The sequence below is a fragment of the Aplidium turbinatum genome, chromosome 7 (assembly GCF_918807975.1).
Source record: "Aplidium turbinatum chromosome 7, kaAplTurb1.1, whole genome shotgun sequence".
NCBI classification, from domain to species: Eukaryota; Metazoa; Chordata; class Ascidiacea; order Aplousobranchia; family Polyclinidae; genus Aplidium; species Aplidium turbinatum.
The window spans coordinates 25,643,892-25,666,101 of record NC_137478.1 but is presented as its reverse complement, the minus strand read 5'-3'; the positions used below and the strand labels follow the sequence as shown (position 1 = coordinate 25,666,101).

Genomic DNA, 22,210 nt, shown 5'->3' with positions numbered 1-22,210 from the left:
GGAGCAGATGTGGGACCTTTGCCCATGCTTGCCATCAGGTGGGTCAAAGGTCCCTCAATGTTATTTTATTGTTTTTAGCTTCAACATGCCTACTTTTAAGCTGAGCAAACATAAATACTCCTTTTTGACACAATAAGAGTTGAATAATTCTTTGAAAGAAGTATTAGAACATAATGTCAGTTTAAGAAAGACTGCCGAAGAAAACAATATTAATAGAAACACGTCAGTCAGAAATTGTTAGGCTACGTCATGACACGACGACTTCGGCAAAGCAGAGTGATGAAGCTGGTTGCTATGTGCTTGTGAAAGGGTATTCCAGTGAAGAAAGATGTAAGAGATTTGCTGGCCTATTGCTGAATGATCCTGATAAAGATGGAGATTTTGAGATTTTGTTTTTGAAGAGGAGCTTCAAAATTAAAAATGCTTTTGTGTTTCCTTATATTGAGGACCTTGCGTCTGTGAAGCGCTGAGAAATTGTGTGCATTGTTGACAAACCTACACAAGTAGCAGCTACCAAAAGGCGTTCTGGAGTTATGCGGTTTAACGAAGATTTATCTCGCCATGACATTTAGGCTAATTGAATACTGAAAAAGTTTGGGTGTTCATCAGGACAATTATCGTTTCTAGCACTAGTTGCTACGTTCATCTGATGAAATTGAAAGTAAAATTAACAACAAACAAGATGGTTTATTGCTTTTTACCAAAACCCCTTTATTAGTTTTTGGCATGTTTAGGCACAGATACAGCAACAACAGATATTAGTAGAACTTAATAATGTAATCAACTATTCTAAATAATACAAAATTTGTTATCTGAGTACCAAATTAACTACGGTACTTTTTCCAGTTGGGATGAGCAAGCATTACACTGTGTAACAACTCACCCCAATAGTAGTTGGCTGAATAAGATCAACATACTTATGTCAAACATGTGACAATCAGCTTTAAAATATTTATAATGAATCTAAGGTAGCCTACTGCACTTCAAATTTGAAATAACTTTAAAGCCAGTTAAATATCACTCATAGTTTTGCAGCAATAACATTTTCTTTGACAAGGCAAAAATCTACTTTTTATACCCTAAAACTGTTTTTCATCAATAATTTTCTACTGCAGCCTTCAAAATGGCTGAAGCTTCGTTTGCACATGGAAACTAAAAACTTGAAAAAAAAATTAACTCCAGCGGTTGATGTGAACTTATTTAAAAGTTAAAAGGACTGTAACAATCCTTTCTTGTAACAAATCTCCCCGGTCTCCACTATGTAGGATAAAGTAAAGATACACCAGATGGATAAAGATCTAGGCTAATGGACGAAAAAGCAATTAGAAACTCTATCTTCGTGTCCATCTTGCTTCATGCGTGTCATTACAACTTAAGTGTCTCGATAAAGGCTTGCGAGGGGTTTCAGCAATTTATTTTGTGTTTTGAGAAAACTTTGATAGGTCCATAAATGAGTTGTTGTGTCAAACTGTACCCCACTAAATACATCTGATAGTGTATGTCACCGGCTGCGGGCAAGGAAGAAAAATTAGTGCTTGACCTAACTTACTCTTAAACAGACAAGCAGGAGAAAGTTGGTAGCCACTTTAACAAGTCGAAATTCTGCCACTAAAAATGACTAGAATGAAACCGCCAACCAATCATATAAGCTACGGTTGAAGTGACGTAAAAAATGGCGAAAAGAAGAAGATAAAAAGCAAATTAAGTGATGGATTTTTTGTCAACTGGTTGGCTTAGGGCAGGGATGGGGAACCTGCGGCCCGCGGGCCGAATGCGGCTCACGTGACTGTTGTATGTGGCCCGCGTCAAAATTTCTTTAATGTATCAACAAAGAAATAATTTAATAATATAAATAATTTAATAATAATTTAATGCATCAATTTTATCAAAAGCAGAGGTGTGAACAGCCGCTTGTTTAAGCAATTACTGAAAGATCTGAATACTGATTACCACGACCATACGCGCCGACTTCCGGGGGGCGGCGCCCCCCGGAAATTTATGGTTGAGGGGCAACAAAAATGATTATTACAAGTGGTGTTTCGAAGATAAAACACTTCGCGAAAGAGATTTAGATAATTTAAACGGACTTAAAGAATGCCGAAAGCAAAAAAACAGCCTACTTTGCTCTTTCCCGCAAAACAGCAGCTGATCGCATGGCTTTCTCATACGATATGGAAATTTCAAAGTAGATCGTAGAGTAACTTACGCTGCTGGAATAGTCACGTAACTATTCATTGCAATATTAAGTTAACCAGCTAAATTAGACGCGCTATTTTCAACGAGGTCTTCCCGCAGTGAGATCAATTATGATTCAACAGAACGCATTGTTTAGTTCGCAATATGTGAGAATTAAATCCAAAAGCGATATAAGAAAAGGTGTTTAATGTTCTTGGTCGCAGATATTGCTTGCATTAACGACGTCTCTTACCGCTATTATCACCTAGCCAACCTGACATCATTGTTTTATGCGGCCGCTAAGGTTTGCCATCGACTTTAACGATCATGGAATGTTACGTAATAAAAATGATTACAACCTTCACGCAAAAATTAAAATATGATCTCTTAAAACAGCTTTTTCTGCTGTTTTGTCTCGTGAGCTTTGCGTATTGCTCAACAAATGTATAAAGTTTAGAATTGACAAAAAATCTTTAAATTTGAAAATTAAGTTTGAATCACTGCAAATAAACGTATTCAAAACTTTTACTGAGGCCGACGCGATTTCACACTCCGTAATCTACGTCGACAATGATTTTAAGTGCGTTCATTTTGAAAACTGCCGAGCTGGAGACAACAGCTTGTCCTGTGTTAGTTGAACTTGTCTTTTTGAGGTGGAAATCACTTGTGAACACCTCGACCTATACTCGAGTATAGCCTAATGTATTCAATAAAAGCCTATAAAGACTTTCGATAAAAAGCAGAAGAGGAAACACTTCGCCGTTGTTAACGCTTTGAAGGTAGGTAATTAGCAAAACGAGGTTAATAAAACTGATAGCGAGTTTTCACTCTGCTTGAGATCATGATTTTTTGCGTTTTATTTCGATAACTTCACTGTCTTGATCGTTGTTATTCACTCGCACGAAAAGGAAATGAATCGGCTTGTTTTCCAACTGAGCTAACAATATGAAAATTTTTACGACTAGGCGTTTTACATGCGTAAAACTAATCGTTTCAAGCAGCTGTTCTAATAAATTTGGTTTGCGACCTGCGTGTCAATATAAACAAGACACTAAGCTTAATCAAAGACTATTTTAATTGAGCAAAAATAGCGTTATGGTTATGACGTCATCACCTTTCTCGCCCTCCAAAGTTTTTTGAAAAGTCGGCGCCTATGACCACGACCTTGTCTATCACTGTGCAGTTCGTTGGCTGAGTCGTAACCACATGCTTAGCCTACACGCTTTTACTTGTTGCGAAACGAAGTCGATCAGTTCATGAATAATCAGGGAAACCATGTCGTTGAACTCACTGATTGCCAATGGTTGTGTGACCTAGCGTTTATGGTTGACATTAGCAAGCACCTCTCCGAGTTCAACGTCAAGTTGCAGGGACTGAGTCAGCTTTTGAACTCCTTGTTTGCAAAAGTGAAATCATTTGAAGCTAAACTATATCTGTGGAAAGTACACCTTGAAAACAATAACACCGGCAACACCCACATTTCCCTACCTTGCAAGAGCAAAAGCCTTCTACAACAGCCAAATATGCCCATGTAATGTGTCAATCTTATGGAGATATTTAATGCAAGATTTTTGGACATAAAGAGTAAAGAAATGGAGTTACATATTTTTGACTCTCCTATAATGTGGTTGCAACTGATGTTTCTAGTAACTTCCAACATGAAATAGTAGAGCTCCAGAGTGACAGTACGTTGAAAGCGATGTACCAAAACATTTCACTGCTCAACTTTTATCAACGCTACATAAATGCTGATGATTTTCCAGTCATGCGGAAACATGCTTTGAAATATGTGTCTCTGTTTGGAAGCACCTACCGCTGCGAGCAGTTTTTTCCAAATTGAATCTAACAAAAAGTCGGCTTTGCTCCAGACTGACTGATAAAAACGTGGAGATGCAGTTAAGAGTTGCAACATCTTCCGTGTCAGCAGACATCACATGACTCACCAAAAATAAAAACTTTCAGCCATCCCACTAGCTGTGAAAGTGAAATAAATTCTTGTCTACTTCGCTGCATTTTTTATCTGTAAATAAAACTTGAAATTTTTAGTGGCCCGCGTGTGTTATTTCTCATTTTATGTGGCCCGCAATACTAAAAAGGTTCTCCACCCCTGGCTTAGGGGTTAGGGCTAGAAAGTAGTCATTTCATTGACGCGGGTTCGATTCCCACTACTGCTATTGCTCTTTTTCTTTTGTAATTACCTAATAAAGTTCAAAACAAGCATTTAACTCTCTGGATAAGTGCTAGAAGGATCACAATTGAACGGTAGCCTCTTATAACATGTTCTGATTGGTTGGCGGTTGCATTGTAGTCATTCGCAGTGGCAGAATTTCGACTTGTTAAAGTGGCTACGGAGAAAGTTAGGCTACCTTCCTGACAACATTCACTTCAAAGCCGGGACAATTGTTTCCTTATAGGCGGTTAGCCTATTTTCCATTAAAATAATTTTTGCATCAAAAAATCATGCAGATGCCAACTGCTTTTATTTTCAGAAAACAGGAGCCTACTGCATACGTCGTGTCAGAAAGTAAACTAAATGAATCTATAAATGCAATTAATCATACAATATAAAAAAACAGTATAATAGTAACTCATAAAATACAGTGACACAGCTAAAGGCGAAACTATAAGCTAGAGTCAATATGAAAAAATACATTGTCATGTGATAGTAGAAATGTTCAATTCAGTTGTTTTTATTTTTGACCATCACAACAAAATGACTGTGAGATGTTCAAATAGTAGGAATGCAAGGAATTTTGTCAATGCAAAAGGGAAGCATGTAAAATTGATGTAGAGATTAATAGTCTACTTGAGCGCAAACCATGAGATGGAAACTGTATCCTACTCAGCGTTGCTGTAGTAACCTACAACATTAATAAAGCCACGAATTACATCAATGGCTACCAGGGGCGCCGGAAGCGGGGGCGGATGCCTCCCTGCCCTCAGTTTTTTTGTGGATTGGGGGGCAATGGTGCCCTTTTAAGGTTATGTAAGCTACTGCACATTTTGCAATACGATATAAAAATTTCAGCTATTAGCTTTTAGCCTAATTATAATTTCATTTCTGCCTTAAAATAATATTCACGACACAAAATTCTGTATCACAGTGGGCAATTAGCCTACATCATCATAACATAGCATGATGTCCTCCCATGCCATTGTTCTTTGTATACCGGACACTTTTATCATTCCTCGACGATGAGCTGATGGATGAGCATTATTGCTATATCTTATCTTAAAACTTTAAAAAAATTGGCCTTTCAGCAACAAAAGTGCCCCTTTTTCATAATCCTGCCTCCCCAGTCAAAAACCGTTCCGGCGCCCCTGATGGCTACAATCATTTCTTTGCAACGATACACAACTAAGAGATGACTTTCAAGCAGAACACAGTGGTGCTGTTGCAGGTAGCCTATTGAAACAAGGCGAAATATGTTCTTCCTTTTTTCGAGTCAACAAAACTGAGCTCACTTACAGACTGCAAAATGCAGTATAAGTGCAAATTTGAGGATGCAAAAAGCGAGAACAAACATAGGTAAACATGACACAACAATAACCTATCTTACAACTGTAGGCAACCTATGCACAAATTGGACAAAAACATTTGACCTTTCTTGTTCCTTTTTTTATTAACACGTTTCCAACAAAAGTAGCCTACGCTGCCTGTAGGCTATGGCAGGACAGCCAGACGACGAACACCTTGCATTGCGTAAAAACGTGCATAAATAAACAAGACTAGTTTGTTTGAACGGTGAGCTACGCTAAAAATATTAGGGTGTTTCATTTTTTCACCATTTTCGAAATTCAAAATGCCTGGGGTCCCATCTAGTGGTATTTGGGGTAAAAAGTTTACACCCCAAATTTTTTTCAATTATGACGTCATATTGAGGTGGTCCACGCGGTTTGAAATTTTTGGGCCTCAAAATCTCGAAATTTGGCCGTATCTCCGGAACCACTCATCATAGATCGACAAAATTAGTATCACAATGCGCAGAAGGGTCGGTTTCCTATATCTGATGTAAACGATGTATCTGATGCGAGCCCAACGCGCTAACCACTCGGCAGCAGTGGCCGAGTGGTTAGCGCGTTGGGCTCGCAGTCGAGAGCCTGCATGTTCGACTCCAGCCACCCGCACTTGCTGTTGTTTCTCTGGGCAAGAAACTTTACGATAATTGCCTCTACCCAGTGATCGATTTCGAGTAATGGGTAGGCTAGTACCAAATTTAAGTCATAAGTAGAGTAGACAACCGAAAACAGACATTGCTGTCGGCTGCAGCGTGGGTCAGGTGTACGTCGGAAGGCGTACACCGATGCATAGCGCTCAAGTCCGCTTTCCCGCAATGCAGGATAAAGATAATAAAAACAAAACAAACAAACAAGAATATTAAGGTCTATCTGCTTCAGAAAAAAAGTTATTTCAAAAAATCTGATTTTCGGTCTATTTTCTCCTGATGAACAGAGATCAGGTGATCAAGATAATAACTTTTTCTGTATTTTTCCATCTTGGAAGCTGCTATTGCGTAGTAATAGTCCTTGTTCGTTTTGCAAGAGATGAAATGGTAATTTGAAAGTATTAACGGTACTATTATAATATTAATGTAATCGTTGAGGAAGAGGTAGGCTATGCTGCTCACTTGCTTTAGATTAAGTGTCATTATGACATTAAGGTCAGGTATTAGTAAGTCGATGCAAAACTTCAAGGATTGGAGAGAAATGTACTTCCACTTAATTCAGATATAGTCAGTCACTATTTTTACTTGAGGAAGAAAGTAGCCGAAACTAATCCTAAGTTTTTGAAGAAAATAGGCTGCCCCATTTCAAAGATGGACTGCTGAAAAATGTAGTTGGCATATGGAACAAAGCTGGTCTTCCAGTGCTTAGCAAACAAAGAAACCTAGCACTTCTCGCATACAATCTGCCAAAGCATCGGCACTACTATGTTTAAAACAGAGAAAAAAAAATGAAGTAGTTAGATGTCTACACAGTAGCGAAAACGACTCTAATGGTGATATGAATTGGGAAGATGATAAGGAATACGAGCCTCTGAAACCAGCTGTTTGGGGAAAAGTGTACAAGAAAGTACATTTTTTTCCCCATAAATGATAGAAGGTGTGTACTTGCTGATCGTGGGATGTACGATGTACGGATCGTGGGACTTCAGTACGCCAGCAGTCAGATCTTATGAGGTCGGTTCTTGGAAAAGAGCAAGCAGCTGCAATGCTGCATCACCTTCGACAGTATACCGCCAATGACAAAAAATGAGAGAAAAATCTCTGATGGAAAGTGAGAACCTTTTCAACTCAGCTTCTGCCATGCAGTTATGTTATGATGGGCGCATTGTCGATGAAATAGATCGATACGTTTTCTTGGGCCAACTTGTTGATGATAATGGCATGAAGCACGAAAGTGTGCTTGCTGTTAAATCTTTTCCCAAAAGTGTGTTGGTCACTGCAGAACCGATTTTTGGCACCATCATCCAGGAGGCTTGCAGAGTTCACCTATCCCAAGTATATTCAGTCATGGCTGATACGACTGCTCTCAACACAGGAAAAAAGTCCGGAGTCAATACTCGACTGGTCAATTATTTTAATGATGAAGTTGGTCATGATATTCATACCCTTAATGCATGTTCCACATAAACGAAATATATCTTTCCCATGTCATTTCTTTTGTGGACGGCGCCAAGAAGGGTCCCGGAGCAATGCAAGATGGGGCTTTGCTTAACCAGATAGCAAGACTAGACAAGCCCAGTACTGAAACCTTAACACCAACTATTATTGCGCAATAACAGCTTCTAAGAGTGGAAAAATACAGAAAAACTTTTATCAATCACCTGATCTCTGTTCATTAGGAGAAAATAGACCGAAAATCAAATTTTTTGAAATAACTTTTTTTCTGAAGCAGATAGAAAATCAGATTTAAATAAATAAATCAGATAAAAAATCAGATAATAAATAAGATAATAGTAAATAATAATAAATAGTAAATAAGTAATAAGTAAATAGTAAATAGTAAATAATAATAAAACAATAAATTGTAAATAATAAATAAGATAATAATAAATCAGATAAAAAATCAGATAAAAAAATCAGATAAAATCAGACTTAATATTCTTTACATCAGGTATAGGAAACCGACCCTTCTGCACATTTTGATACTAATTTTGTCGATCTATGATGAGCGGTTCCGGAGATACGTCTAAATTTCGAGATTTTGAGGCCCAAAAATTTCAAACCGCGTGGACCACCTCAATATGACGTCATAATTGAAAAAATTTGGGGTGTAAACTTTTTTCTCCAAATACCACCAGATGGGACCCCAGGCATTTTGAATTTCAAAAATGGTGAAAAAATGAAATACCCTAAAAAATATACTCTAGATTTGAATCTGGATGGTGTGATATAGCCTACAACACAATCAAACCCACAAGCTGAAATAGGTAATACAGTATGAGCTCAAATAGTAGACAAGGTTAGCAATTAGCATCATGCATAAACATTAAACAATGTTGACTGGGATGGTGCAAGGCCAACGAACAAAAGGACGACAAAAAATAAAATACTTTGACAATATCAAACAAATTAAGGGAATGAAAAGCATACCGAAGTATCAATAAAAACAAGAACAAAACTCTCTCCAACAAAATGGAGGGAGTTCATATGGGAGATCAGTATCACAGCTGATCAAACATGATCAATCTGTTAAAAAAGATAAAAAATAGATACTTGTGATAAATAAGCAACATTGGGGCATGGACAAACATAATTTCTTTCATATAGTGTAGCTTACAGAAACAGCGGTAGTACAAATTATATATATAAAAAAAAAAACTTTAACAAAAAGGACGATTCGTTCGGTTTCACGAGGCGTAACTCAATTATTGCTATCAAATCTTTCGAGATACACCTGCATAATATTTGAAATCGTGCTGATGCACAAAAATTTTGCGAAAAGAATTTCACACCAGCTTTTCCAAAGCGTCGGTAAATCGTAAGATTTGCCGCCAATTGAGCTTGAAGTCATTTCTGAGGGCATTGTAATATACATCGGGGCTGCGAGATAAGAGTTTCTTCAGTTGCGAAAGAGCAACTCCATCAAAATCTTCAAGAACTTTTGTTTCTCCTTTAACGAATAGTAAGTAGGTTTAAGTCCACCGTTTCATTAACTGATGCGGATGAATATTCCAGTGGTGCATTTGGTCGATTTAAATAACATGTAGTTACAGTTGATTTATTTCTCGAAAAATGCATAACAGTAGTGGACAAATGTCAAAATTACTTAAAAATAGGCTACTACTAATAAAGGAGGGCTACTCTAGGAGATCTAGGCTAGAGTGCAAACAAATCGTGACTTCAAACCAGTGAAAACAGCAACGGCTAAGTAACAAAAGATTCAACTAGCGACCGATTTCCATAGCTTATATATTATATAGGCCTACACTACTAAATAGCCAATAACTATACTGTACCCACAATATTAGTAATTATTTTTACTCAATGCATAAACGTCAAAAAATGCCTTCTGATCAAACTAATTAAATAGGTTGGTTGGTACGAATGTATATAATCCATAGTCTATGGGTAAAGATTTCAGTATTGTAATGTTACTTGGGAGAGAAATAATTTTAGTTGCCAATCAGATCCTATAATAAGCTTACATTAAAATAACATACAATTCACAAACATAGATCAGTGTTGAATAATTCAATCTGATTTGCCAGAAGTAGCGAAAGACCATTTAGTCATCCAATCAGCAGCTCTTGATCGTGTCGAATTACTCACACAATGCCTTACCTAGCTCAGCAGTAGAAGACCATGCGACGACTTCACTTGAGGTCCAAGTGCTATACTTCGGTAAAACCCCTGTTTGGTTGGGGAGGGGCAGGGTTGGTTGAAGGCCTGTCGCATCCGTTTCTGAAATGACATTCACATGCAGTTTTTACCTAGCTAGCAACATCCGTCCTTTCTACAGCGATTCAACGTCTGCAGATGCGTGTTAATTAAAACTGTGTAGCGTGATTCTCAGACAGCAAACGTTGAATCAAGCCTTGCTACAAACTAATGTAAAAATGTAACAAAAAATGTAGGCTACAATGTAAAAAGGAGGATTTTACTGCCTACTTCTAGAAGAGCAAAGTGATTCTTAATCCGGCATGAAAATATGCAAACCATGAAAATAAACCAACCTGCTCTTGACTGCGTTTCGTTATCAGAAAGTCGCTTCACCATGCTTGTTTTTGAACTAGCATCAAATTTTGTCTTGATTTGTTGCAGCAGCATCTCACTCTTTTCCCCATCCAAGACAACAGAGTCAGACAAGTCGATGTAGAGTTGCATGCCAAGCAAAGCGCCCAACCATCCGTCTGGTTTATAGTTGGCTTGAAGCAGTAAAGGAAGAACTGGCTTTGACAACTTGTACGCATATTCCGCTTCTGAAAAAGAAGTAGGCTAGTCTGTAATAAGTGGAATAAAATATTGAAGAAGTCGCCTTAGCGGTGGTAAAAGCTTTATCAATAAATTAGACAAAGTTTGAAACCTGGCTGATTTTATTTACATATGTTTAATCGTTCGGTTCCATCCTAAATTAAGAATCCTTGTTTCACTTTTCATTCTCAATAACATTGAGAAACCAAAACAGAGGCTAAAAGACAACAGCGTCTACTTCATCACTTAGAAAAGAGCTGCTCGGAACTATTTTTTTGGTCGAATCGAACTTACTCAAGCCAAAGTTCAATTTGAAACGGGATCAAAACAATAAATTTAGAAGCAAAAGGTTCGAAATATCGCTGCGCTGAACAACCTGAAGCTGGAATTTAAGAAATTGTTTCGTTATAAAAAAAATCTAACTTTCGTTCGAAATGAAACAAAAGAAAGACAAAATAAAACAAGTTTAAAACAAGTTTTTACTGCAGTTATGAGATAAGACAGAAATCTCAAACAAGCCTGACAAAGGTTGACCAACGAGCCTTCCGGAGTTATAAATATAGAAAGTAAATGAAGCAACAGTTGGCAAATCAGTCATTTTTTTATGATTCATGCAACAAATGACTGATTTGCTGGCTGAGAAGGGGCCCAAGTTCAATTGCGGTAGGACCAAGGCCACACTGTGCGTTTATTTAGTTACAAAGTTGTACAACTTTGAAACGTGATACCTGTTCTGCACGAATTGCTGTTCTTATAATTTTCCGTCATAGCCACAACTACAACAGCAGAGTTTTCAACCCCGTCAGCCATTGCTGCCAATATAGATCCGGATATTTTGTCCACGTCGAGCCAAACTTTAAATCCAAGTTCCACAAGCTTGTCTCTCACCTAAAAAAATCAGCCATTTCAAAAACAATCAAATTCTATAAGAAAAGGCGACGATTTGGTGTAAGTCACGCACTGGGTAGGCTAATGATGAAATGGGTATTGAGTAATGGTCAATTTAAGCTTTATTATTTAAATGCATACTATAAAACCGTCGCTTGAAATACCCGCACCCAGGTTTTACTGTACAAAACCCCAAGAGTAACAACAGTAGTGGAAGCTTTTATTTCTGATTAAAAATAGCGTTTGGGTTTGAATATTGGATACCTAAAACAGATTTAAGTGAACAAATAATTGTACAAACCAACTCTTGCACAACAAAGACAAAGAGAAGATTATAATTCGCCCCGTTAGCTCAGTGGTTAGGCGAAAAACTCAAGATCATGCGCGATGCGCGCTGGTTCGGCTCTCGGGGTGTACGCTTTAGCTACGCATTTCTGGACTGCTCTGCATTCAGCGGCATCTAGTGGATGGAAATTCCCCAACTTCACTCTGCCAATCTCGGCCCTGCGTCAAAATCCTCTACAAGTATGCAAAACTACCAGGAATAACCTATCAAGGCTTTCTCAGTCAGAGGATAAAGATTCAAAACCAAACCATTGTCACGTTGGTTACCAATTGTAAATCAAGCGGTTAAAACATGAATTACGTAGTTGGAATACATAACTGTCTGCCACAGAGCTGTGGATGTGCTTGCAAGGCTAGTTCACTGCACAATTCTGTACGGAAATTGGAAAGCAAAACTGAGCACACAATTCAGCATTTTTACATGTTACTTCTTTTTCGCTTGAGCTTCTAAATCCGACAGTTTATCATTTTTAGATCCTCGATTGGAGATGTGCCGCGGACTACACTGAAAAGCTGCACGTGTAGTCGACAAATACAATATTTTACCTTTAATATAGTATCTTGCACATCCCACTGATAACTAATCATGATGTGTTTGTTTTGCATGACGGATGGTTCTTGTTGAAGGTTGTTTGAACTTCGTTTTGTCTCGAGGCCTTCTACAACGAAAAGAATGCCATCGCAAGATCGTAATGTTTCGGAATCCGAATTGGTGTCGTCATGAATCCGATGTATAGCTTCAAGCAAGCCCCTCTCCTGCAAAGTCATGCCAGGTTTGGTAATGACAGTAATATGCAGCTACTGCAAATGCAGTTTTTTCAACTTTATCCAAAAAAGGGGTAACCTATGGGACTTTTCTTGAACGGCGGTAGAAAATTTTGAATAAGTTATTAAAGCTTTCCGTAGAAAAATTATCATACCTTCTGCCATTTTCTATTGATAGAGATTTTCTATCAACCACCAAAATAAGTACAAAGTTTCAAAGTAGAACTTTTAAACTGAGTAGCCACAGTCACGAAAGCGAAACAAAGTTTCGATTTCAAAGAAACAGGGCAAGTCTTCCTTTCTCGCGCGAGACAGCACCTCAGCGGCGGAGTGGTTAGTAGCAATGTTCCTCTTCCTGACAGGTCTGAGTTCGATTCCCGACAGTTTCCAACTAATTTTCTTGTAAAAAACATGCTACGGGTTGTCTTCTTGCCTAAGGTAGTGGTGACAAATCAAGGCAATAATGTGGTCACGTCGGTCAGTTTGAAAAAAATACAGTCGATAAAATGCTCAACTATTGTAGAGTGACGATGGGTGTACCATTGTCACAGTCATTTCACAATAACGAAGCGATGAGACACAGTTTACCTTCAAAATCATTTCTTTGTTTTCACTGTGGAAAGACAAGGTCCACAAGCAATGACTAGCAGCCTCATGTTCTTCCATAGAGCAATTTTCGGCCAGCATCATAGTCAACAGTGGCAATACACCGGCGTCCACAATAGATTTCTATACAGAAGAGAAACATTAAAGTTATTATCAATATCAAAGCTTATTATCATCTTTTTTTTTTATATCATCTTCAGATGTTGAACAAACGTAAAAGAATGTATTGCAGACATTTCGTCGTCGACGTGTGTAACATAACCGATGCAGGCTTAATTGGTTAGAGTTCCCAGTGTCGTGCCAGCGTTACCGGTGTCGTGCCAGCGATCACAGTGTCGTGAACAAGCTGATGAACAAGACATCTCTGCGGCTACTTGGGCGGACCATAAATGGAATTCTGAATGGAGGTCAAGCACCACCAGACTCCATTCATTCATCCCCGACGCCGACACACGCCCAATCGGCCTGACACTACAGAGACAGGCGTGGGTGCGCCTCAACCGTCTCCGTACGGGCGTCGGCCTTTTCCGCTCAACCATGCACCAATGGGGAATGGCTTCTTCCTCCTCCTGTGAATGTGGTGCCGAGGAACAGACCGCAGACCACATCATCAATGACTGTACCATCTTCAAGCCACCTAACGGAGTGGAAGGTCTGCGCGTCATGGATGATGAAACTAAAGACTGGCTGCTCTCTAGCAGCCTTCCAGTGTAGTCCGGGAACATCGTGAATCTGGGGTGGTAAAAGGATAGACCCTCGGCCCCAGAAGCTCAGACGACGACCGACAGTGTCGTGCAGTGCCCCAATGTCTTCTTGGTTTTGTTCCACGCATCGTATTCAACTAGGCCTGATACTGAGGTGAGTGACCTGTATCCTTCCACAGAGTACGGTATTGAATTAAGCGAAAACTCATTGTCAGGGTTCCCTCTATCCAGAAGCACAGGTGTTGGTTGTTTTTGAATTATCACAAAAAAAAATTGTCAAAAAACGTAGAAATATGTACCTGTTTAAATGAAAGACAACGCTCATGACACGTATCATCGAAAACGCAAATTACCGGCAGTAGGCTATTGGTTAATATTACATCGACCTCTCTTATGAAGCGAAATACCTTGTTACTGTCATTGAATGCCAGCTTATCCAAACCCATCACAATTTCAGTCGCAGCAAAGAGATAAGTTTTCGTGATATGATTAAGGGAGTGCATTGCGTTTCCCAGTAATCGGATAATAAACGCTATCACTCCAGTGTCTGCAATTTGTAAATTAAAACATGAGAAAATACGAAAAACGCTTTTTATAAACATGTTCATTAAAATTTCGTGTGAAAAACACATTATATACAGTATGGTGGGGTATTTTGAACTTGTCGAAAATTAAGAAGATAATCTCTAAAAGGAAAAAAAATTTAAAAAACGGCAAAGACACGCTGATGTATGCATACAAATAAAACATTAAACAACGTTGAAAGAACGTTAATTCGCTTTATTTTGAAAGTCGTATGTTGGACTTCAGTAGTTCTTCAACTCAGGTCTTCAATTTTTGCTTGAAATAAAATTTCGTTTCAAAGTTTCCTTGTTTTGAACAGTTTTAAGCAACATGGTCATCTCCTTTAAAGTCCAGGATACTTTCTGCTAACGTAAATCATTGTGCGTTTCGTTTCGACTTGGCAACGAAACAGCATTGCTTTTTATTTCGAAACAAAATTCTTCAATTGATGTAAAAATTACTTCGAAATGAAACCAACACAAGAGTTTTTCATCGAAACGAAGTGTTTCGCTTCGGACAGTCCTATAATCAACAGCACACCAACCTGTAACAATTTTTTCATTCTCTTCTTCGTTGATGCAGTAGGCAAGCAATATCATGACTTTGGCTTTGATAATAAGATATTTTGAGCCGTAGAATTTCAGGAGATTCGGTATGCCTTCTCCTTTACGCACTAGTTTGTGATTCGGGTTATGAAGGCGTGTGATGTTGAGCAATATTCCCAATGTCCCCTAAATAAATGGCAGTCCTTAATAAGATAACATGTTTGATAACCTTAAGTCAAGGCAACCCTGCGCAAAGAGTTGTAAGTTTCTTTCGAATCAGGTTATATTTTAGAACAAAAAAAGGACTAAAATTAACGTTGCAGTTCTGATGTAAGAAATATGCGTTGATATTTCGGTTTCTACATGACAGCGTAGGGTGCAAACAAGTTTCGTGTTTCAAGACAAAAATATAGCGTCCGTTCGTTGCCCCTTGTGCAGCACACAAAAGATGATTGTTGTGATGTGACGATTAGTAAAGTTGCACATGAGAATTCGGCTACAGTGACGTTATACTGTAGTGACACTTATTTGAAGGGTCTGTCAGGTGTCACTAGGCTACAGACAAGTTTTACTGAATTTTTCCTGTGTTCGGAAAGTTTTCTTTCACTTCAAACGCGATGTGAAATCTTCAAAATATAGTTGAGCTCTAGCTATTGCATCAAACAAATCATTCTTTGAATTTTATCTAAAACAGGAAATAGCAAATCATGACGTTAACAAGTCCAACAAAGCGACTTTAACTGCATTTCTCTATGAACAAATTTCAGCATTAATATCATACCTTTATTAGAAAGCGCTTGCGTGTATTTGTCAAACTTGCAACGTCCAATTCAGGCATGGAAAACTCTCGCATACATCTTTCAACAAGTTCCTCTTGGGCAAAAGCGGCTTTGGCAAAATCTGAACACTTGTTAGTGTAGTTCAATAGTACAAGTTTCATCTAAACAAAGAAACAAGATCGTTTCAGTGTTGCAAACAAACAAAACGTGCAGCCATTTGCAAGCGTCATAAGCTGGATTTAGGGTGTAAAGTAGTATGCACAGCTGAAAATGTAAATGTCGTTTTCAATGCCTAACACGCAGACTAATGGGCTGTATAGCAGAGAATGTTTGCTTCACACTCGAAAGGGCCAGGGTTTGATGCTCATTGTGACCATACGGCCATGTCTTGGCAAGACATTTAAAATCAGGATGGACACAAAATTTGAATTTCTCACTTTCTCGTCCAATTGGAACAAATAGAAATAGAACAAATATTCAACCACCAGACATAATCCTTGACGAGATAAAAACACACAAAACTTAGTTTCAATTGCATAAAATCGAATGGAACATCGTTACTTTGAATGTTTAGCAAACACATGAAAACTGTTAGCAACGCAATCTAAAATATAGTAATGCCATTGTGGCACGAAGCAGCTAAATCCGTTTTCGGGATTTTGCTTTACTTCGGTACGTACCACAAACCTAAGTTGTTTCTGATAGAACACAAGGGTCGACTCGGGCAAACCCAGCCTTCAGACACTGGTAGGGTGTTATGTGGCACAGTGGCAAAAAAAAAGGCACAGTGCATGTATCTCGGCAAAAGACACTCAAAGGCAAGCCAAAACAAGGGGAGCAGCTGACTCGAAGACTATATGTCACTTCGCTGCTTCCTGTCGTCTGTTGTATCGCATCTGTGATCGCAGTGTACTGTATGTTATCGCAATGGGCGTAAATAAAAGCATGATTATTACTGAATACAATTTAACAAAAAACAGCTTAATCCGCTTTCAGGATTTTGCTCTATTTACGTAGCCTACCACAAACCTAAGTTGTTTCTGATAGAACACAAGGGTCGACTTGCCTTCTCTAAGCCCCAAAAATCGGGAGCTACCACTCTCGCATGTAAGGCAACGTCGAGGACTAGTCATCCTCCCCCAAACCATCACTATTTGTGATAGGTGTCGAAAGTAACGACAAAGACTCATCAGTACTGCTTTATCAAAATTAATCTCGAAGGATAAAACGAAAGAGTAAGTTGATGAAACAAATATAACTTTTGAACACCCGTCCTATGAGTACATTCTGTTCAATCACTTTCAAATCTTTTACATCTACTTTTTGACTCTAGTGTAATCTATTGAAATTAGTCGTTTTTTTACATTGATTCAACGGCTGTGTTGGCAACACGTCTGCAGACGTTAAATCAATGCAAAATCGACTGATTTGCAGTGTGGGAAACATTGAAAACTAGCCTTAACCTAAATTCTAATCAAAATCCTAAATCCAATCCTCATACATACAGTTTAAAAAGATTAAAATAACACGGCAAAGAAAAATCTGAGCCCATGCAATCCCATCGTCACTGGGATAGCACAGTCGCACACCAAACGACGTTCTTATTTTTTTTTGTCCGACTGTTGGTTATGTTTTAAATTACAGCAAAGATAACCAAGGATATCACACTTTCTGAAACATACAAGCTAGAAAAAGTAGTTCCTTTACCATTCATAACATCTGCAGACGTTGAAAACATGTAAAAAATCATGCTAACGGGTTAACTTTATGCATGGTATGTAAAGCATGCAGTAACTTTATGCATGATCTTTAAAGATAAGTGTGTTGCTTTTATTCAGAATTGACTTACCGTGTAAAAAGCGTTGGATTTTAAATAACCGAACTCTTCCTCTTCTGTTGAGTGGCAGAAATCCCATATTCTTACACAAAGGTTAAGAAAGTTGTGCTTAATTAAGAGTCCTGTAATTTCAAACAAGCGTGCCTTCTTTTTGTTTCGATTGTATTTCTGCAACAAAGAATGAAAAAATAGATTTTTGCCAACTATTCAAAATGACACTATGTTCATGACATGAGCAAAAAAATTAAAACGTGCTTTTTAAACAATCAAGTCAAGCACATATATGTTAAAGTGTAAAGTTAGGGAACTTTTATATAAAAACAAACACGTTTGTATTTTTTTTATTGAATTTGATCTGCTCTGCTAAACTTTAAATAAAAATATTGTCGCACTCAAAATATATGTTTGTAGTCCTATCAGCTACGCCACTTGATCACACCTCTTTATGTTCACTATAGAATTTAAGAAAATTAGTAAAAGTGATATTTGAGAGACAACTGGTCAAAAAACAAGTAGGCTACAATCAAATATGTATGACTCCAATACCATTCATCATGGCACATGATCAGGAAGCTGGGTACCGAAAGCGAGTGCAAACTGTTACAACAGCAAACCGGCAGCATCAGGCTAACACAGGTAAAGTTTAGAAACTTTTGGAAAAAAACCTAAAAAGCAGATTACCGTAATATGTTTATTTTTTATGTTTTTATTATTAAGATGGTACTGCCATTTTGCATTCATCAAATGCTGGCATTTGCACAACAATCTAACCTCTTAGTGTTATTTATTAAGTAAGAATCGATTTCGCTATAGTAATAGCATCTTCAGCTTATTCAAATAGAATCAAATATTCAAATAGAACTTCAACAAACTTTATCATATATCGAACACCTTCAATATACACCAAATTGTATGTAGGCTACTAATATTTAGCGTGATAACCTTTGTTTTTGATGACATTTTGAATAGGGCGGGGCATAGAGTCTGAGAGGTTTTTGCACGTATATTTTCGTCAATATCCATGCACCAAACCTCTGTAACAATTCGTTTTAATTCCTAGAGACACGGATTTTTGGATGAATCAACCTTTTTGGAGTTTGTCTCCTATAGACCCTACGTCCGAAGACCTATTGGCTCTTCAGCAGTGAACCCTCGGTACATCCGAGCAACTGTCAATCACTCTCTGTCGGGTCTGCTACTATTCGGCTAGTCCGATTCAGCTAGTTCCCTATTCGGCTACAGTCCGATTCGGCTAGTTCCCTATTCGGCTACAGTCTTTTTCGGCTAGTTCCCTATTTGGCAATTTTTTGAAAATTCAACGATAATTACTTTAACAACGCCATCTGTTTATTTAGAGAATTTTGTATTTTATTCCACAATATCGTTTCTTTTGCATTCCGACCGTTTGCATGTCATTGCGTACTAATCGATTCCTCTGCCATGATAAAGTAACATCAACTGATAGTCTAACGAAGGAAGTAACCAAAGGAATTCCAGGTCATGTAACGCCGAAACCCAGGTTTATTCTAAACTGCCACTTAGTTTTCAACTTCATCTTTTATGTCAAACGCTATTCGGCAACTGTCTTTTTTTCGTTGACACGTTTACGCTGAGACTTTATCTCATTAACCTCTATCGTTAATCATGAAAAATGTTGTATCGATGTAAAACACTTATTTTGAACAAACCCAGACAATAAAATTTGTCTTTTTTACATTGATTCAACGTCTGCGGACGTTGAATCAATGTAAAAATGACGGAATTTGCCGGCTGGGAAGCCACTCAAAGGTAAACACTGGATAAAATGCAAGAATACAAAAGAAACGTTGTGGAATAAAAAACAAAATTCTCTAAATAAACTGAAGAATCGTACATACATCTCTCTGTTATCATTTTTAGTTTTAAGATCTCAGTGGTTAGGTCTAAACCCCACTCATCTAAAGCTTCGATAATTTCAACTATAAAAGAAACGATATTGTGGAATAAAATACAACATTCTCTAAATAAACAGAAGGCGTCGTTGGGTTTGAAATTTTGTAATAGTTGAAGATTCTAATATATTCTAAGTTTACATACAGATGGTGACGTAGGATACATGTCGATTTTATGTGAGCAAACATTTCAATTTAATAGTTCAAACATTTTGCGTTAAATTTCATTTCAATTTATTTTTCTTTGTTGGAAGGCAAAAGAAACGATATTGTGGAATAAAATACAAAATATATACAATTCAAAACTGTAGCCGAATAGGAAACTAGCCGAATCGGCTAGTCGGACTAGCCAAATCGGACTGTAGCCGAATAGGGAACTAACCGAATCAGACTAGCTGAATCGGACTAGCCGAAACGGGCCATTCCACCCTCCGTCTGTCATGGTTTGGGGGTGCTTTTCCAGTCAGAGCCGAGGGGGCCTCTATTTCTTGCCTAAAGGTCAAACGATGAACGCCATATGCTACATTAGTGTCCTAGATGCTCATCTTCTGACTTTTATGAACATTCACGGATGTACGACATTCCAACAAGACTCTGTACAATGTCATAAAGCTAAGGCGGCTGTGAAGTGGTTTCAGACCAAAGGTGTAAATGTGCTGAAATGGTCAGGAAATTCTTCTGACCTGAATCCAATCGAGAATTTGTGGACTTTGATAAAACAGAAAGTCTCTAGATCAAATCCAAGAAATTTGAAGGAATTAAAGTTACAAATTATTACAGAAATTTGGTGCACAAATATTGTCGAAAATGTGTTCAAAAACTTCTCAGACTCTATGCCCCGCCGTATTCAAAATGTCATCAAAAACAAAGGTTATCACACTAAGTATTAGTACATATCATACAATTTGGTGTGTATTGAAGGTGTTTGATATATGATAAAGTTTGTTGAAGTTTTAATAATAAAAATACGAAAAAAACATATTAATCTGCTTTTTAAGTTTTTTTTCCAAGAGTTTCTAAACTTTTTGCCGGCACTGTAGTTTGTACCTACATTTGGGAAGTAAATACGACTTACCTTAAGAAGAAATTGCAAAGCACGTTTTCCTTCAACCTCCCATGGTCTTTCTAGCTGATTTAATTCAATTAAGCGGTTCTGCAAGCACAAATAGAAAGTAACTGTAAACATTATGTTTAATTAAAAATGTAAAGATTTCAGTGAAGTTTAAATATTTAACATTACCAGTAGGCATTTCATCTTGATCATTACCTGATCATTCTGTCTAGTTTGCTTGTTTTGTCGTTTTTGCGGGGTTACTATGGACAAAGTTTTGTCTGCAATAAGCTTGTAATAACGCAAAATAAGTTAATTTAACAATATATCTCATTTGATTAATGTGGTTTAACTTTACAAGGTCCAAGTTAAATTGTAACTCTGCTCTGTAAGTTTTTAACTTTAATAAGGCATATAAACCAGCATTCATTTAACTGCTTTCTTTGTTGCCACGACAATCACTCTTTATGATAAAAGTTTTTTATTAAAAAATTACTTCAACATCTTTTAAAACTTGATCTGCTGATGAACCAGAATCTTCGTCATCAGAACCAACAGAAGCTGCATCTTCTTCAGGACTTTTCCTCTGAACTCCTGCTTCTTTTGTAAAAAAAGACGTATGGAAACTTAGTGAAAAATCAATATAATGCAATATCAGATGTATGATCATTCACATGCTCAACACAGAACAAAGCCTATCATTTTTTTTATTATACATTAGATAATAATAATGCATAATATATAATGATTTCATATGATAATGGTAACTTATCATAATAATTGTTTAATAGTTAATGCATTTTTATGTGGAAGGTTTACGATGAGGACATTACCTATGATAAATTGGCTACCATGTAAGATGCTTATGAAAATACTTTGTGGGAAAGTTTTTCGTCAGGGATATTCATGAGGTATTTTGACAATATTACATTGCAGCAAACAATCAAACTGTTGTAGATTCCATGTGTGGTTCAGAACCCAGACAGAAAAATCTATCTGTTTTACAACATCTAGAAACGTTGAATCAATATAAAAATAGCTAATTTTGCTGTCTGGGAGAAGACAATGAATCAATAAACCACGCGTAATTTATTGAGTTCATGGGTAGATGTAGTATACATGGGTTTGTCTGAATTTCAAGTACTATTAGCAATGTACAAATTTCATAGGGCATAAAAAAATTCAAAAAGGATATGATAAATCGACGCAATTTGTTTATGATGAGCACATTCAAGTCTTACAGTTACACCTGCAATTCTATAAAATGTAGGATAACTATCACAAAGTGCAGTATAGTGATTTTGACACACACACTTGTATATTGTATACACATTATATAGCAAAAACACAAAATGTAATATTTTATGGTACAAATGAAATGTGTATATGTTCAACAATTAAAAGAATAAGCAACCATAACTATCTAGTATCCATGCGCAGTATTAACAAGTTAAGACATATGATATCTTGGGTTTGGTAAATGTAGATGACTGTGAATATTGACTACTTAATCAACCAACATCCCAACCAATATCCCATGACCAAAATCAATGATGAATATAAATCAATTTGCTTATATGGCAATACTTTTTGGTTCTGACCG

The 22,210-nt window shown here is 37.4% G+C and overlaps 1 protein-coding gene across 1 annotated transcript; it reads right to left on the bottom strand.

Annotated features, from left to right (window-relative positions):
* Positions 1 to 9,127: 9,127 nt before the first annotated feature.
* LOC145773881 (uncharacterized) lies at positions 9,128 to 17,778 on the bottom strand. The gene is made up of 10 exons (XM_082585004.1): positions 17,638 to 17,778; positions 15,791 to 15,949; positions 15,009 to 15,195; positions 14,308 to 14,447; positions 13,179 to 13,319; positions 12,372 to 12,581; positions 11,321 to 11,480; positions 10,355 to 10,600; positions 9,963 to 10,082; positions 9,128 to 9,291 (listed from the first exon to the last, which is right to left on the bottom strand). Exons 2-10 carry the CDS (start codon positions 15,947 to 15,949, stop codon positions 9,128 to 9,130), a joined length of 1,527 nt encoding a protein of 508 aa, XP_082441130.1. The 5' UTR covers positions 17,638 to 17,778.
* Positions 17,779 to 22,210: the final 4,432 nt, after the last annotated feature.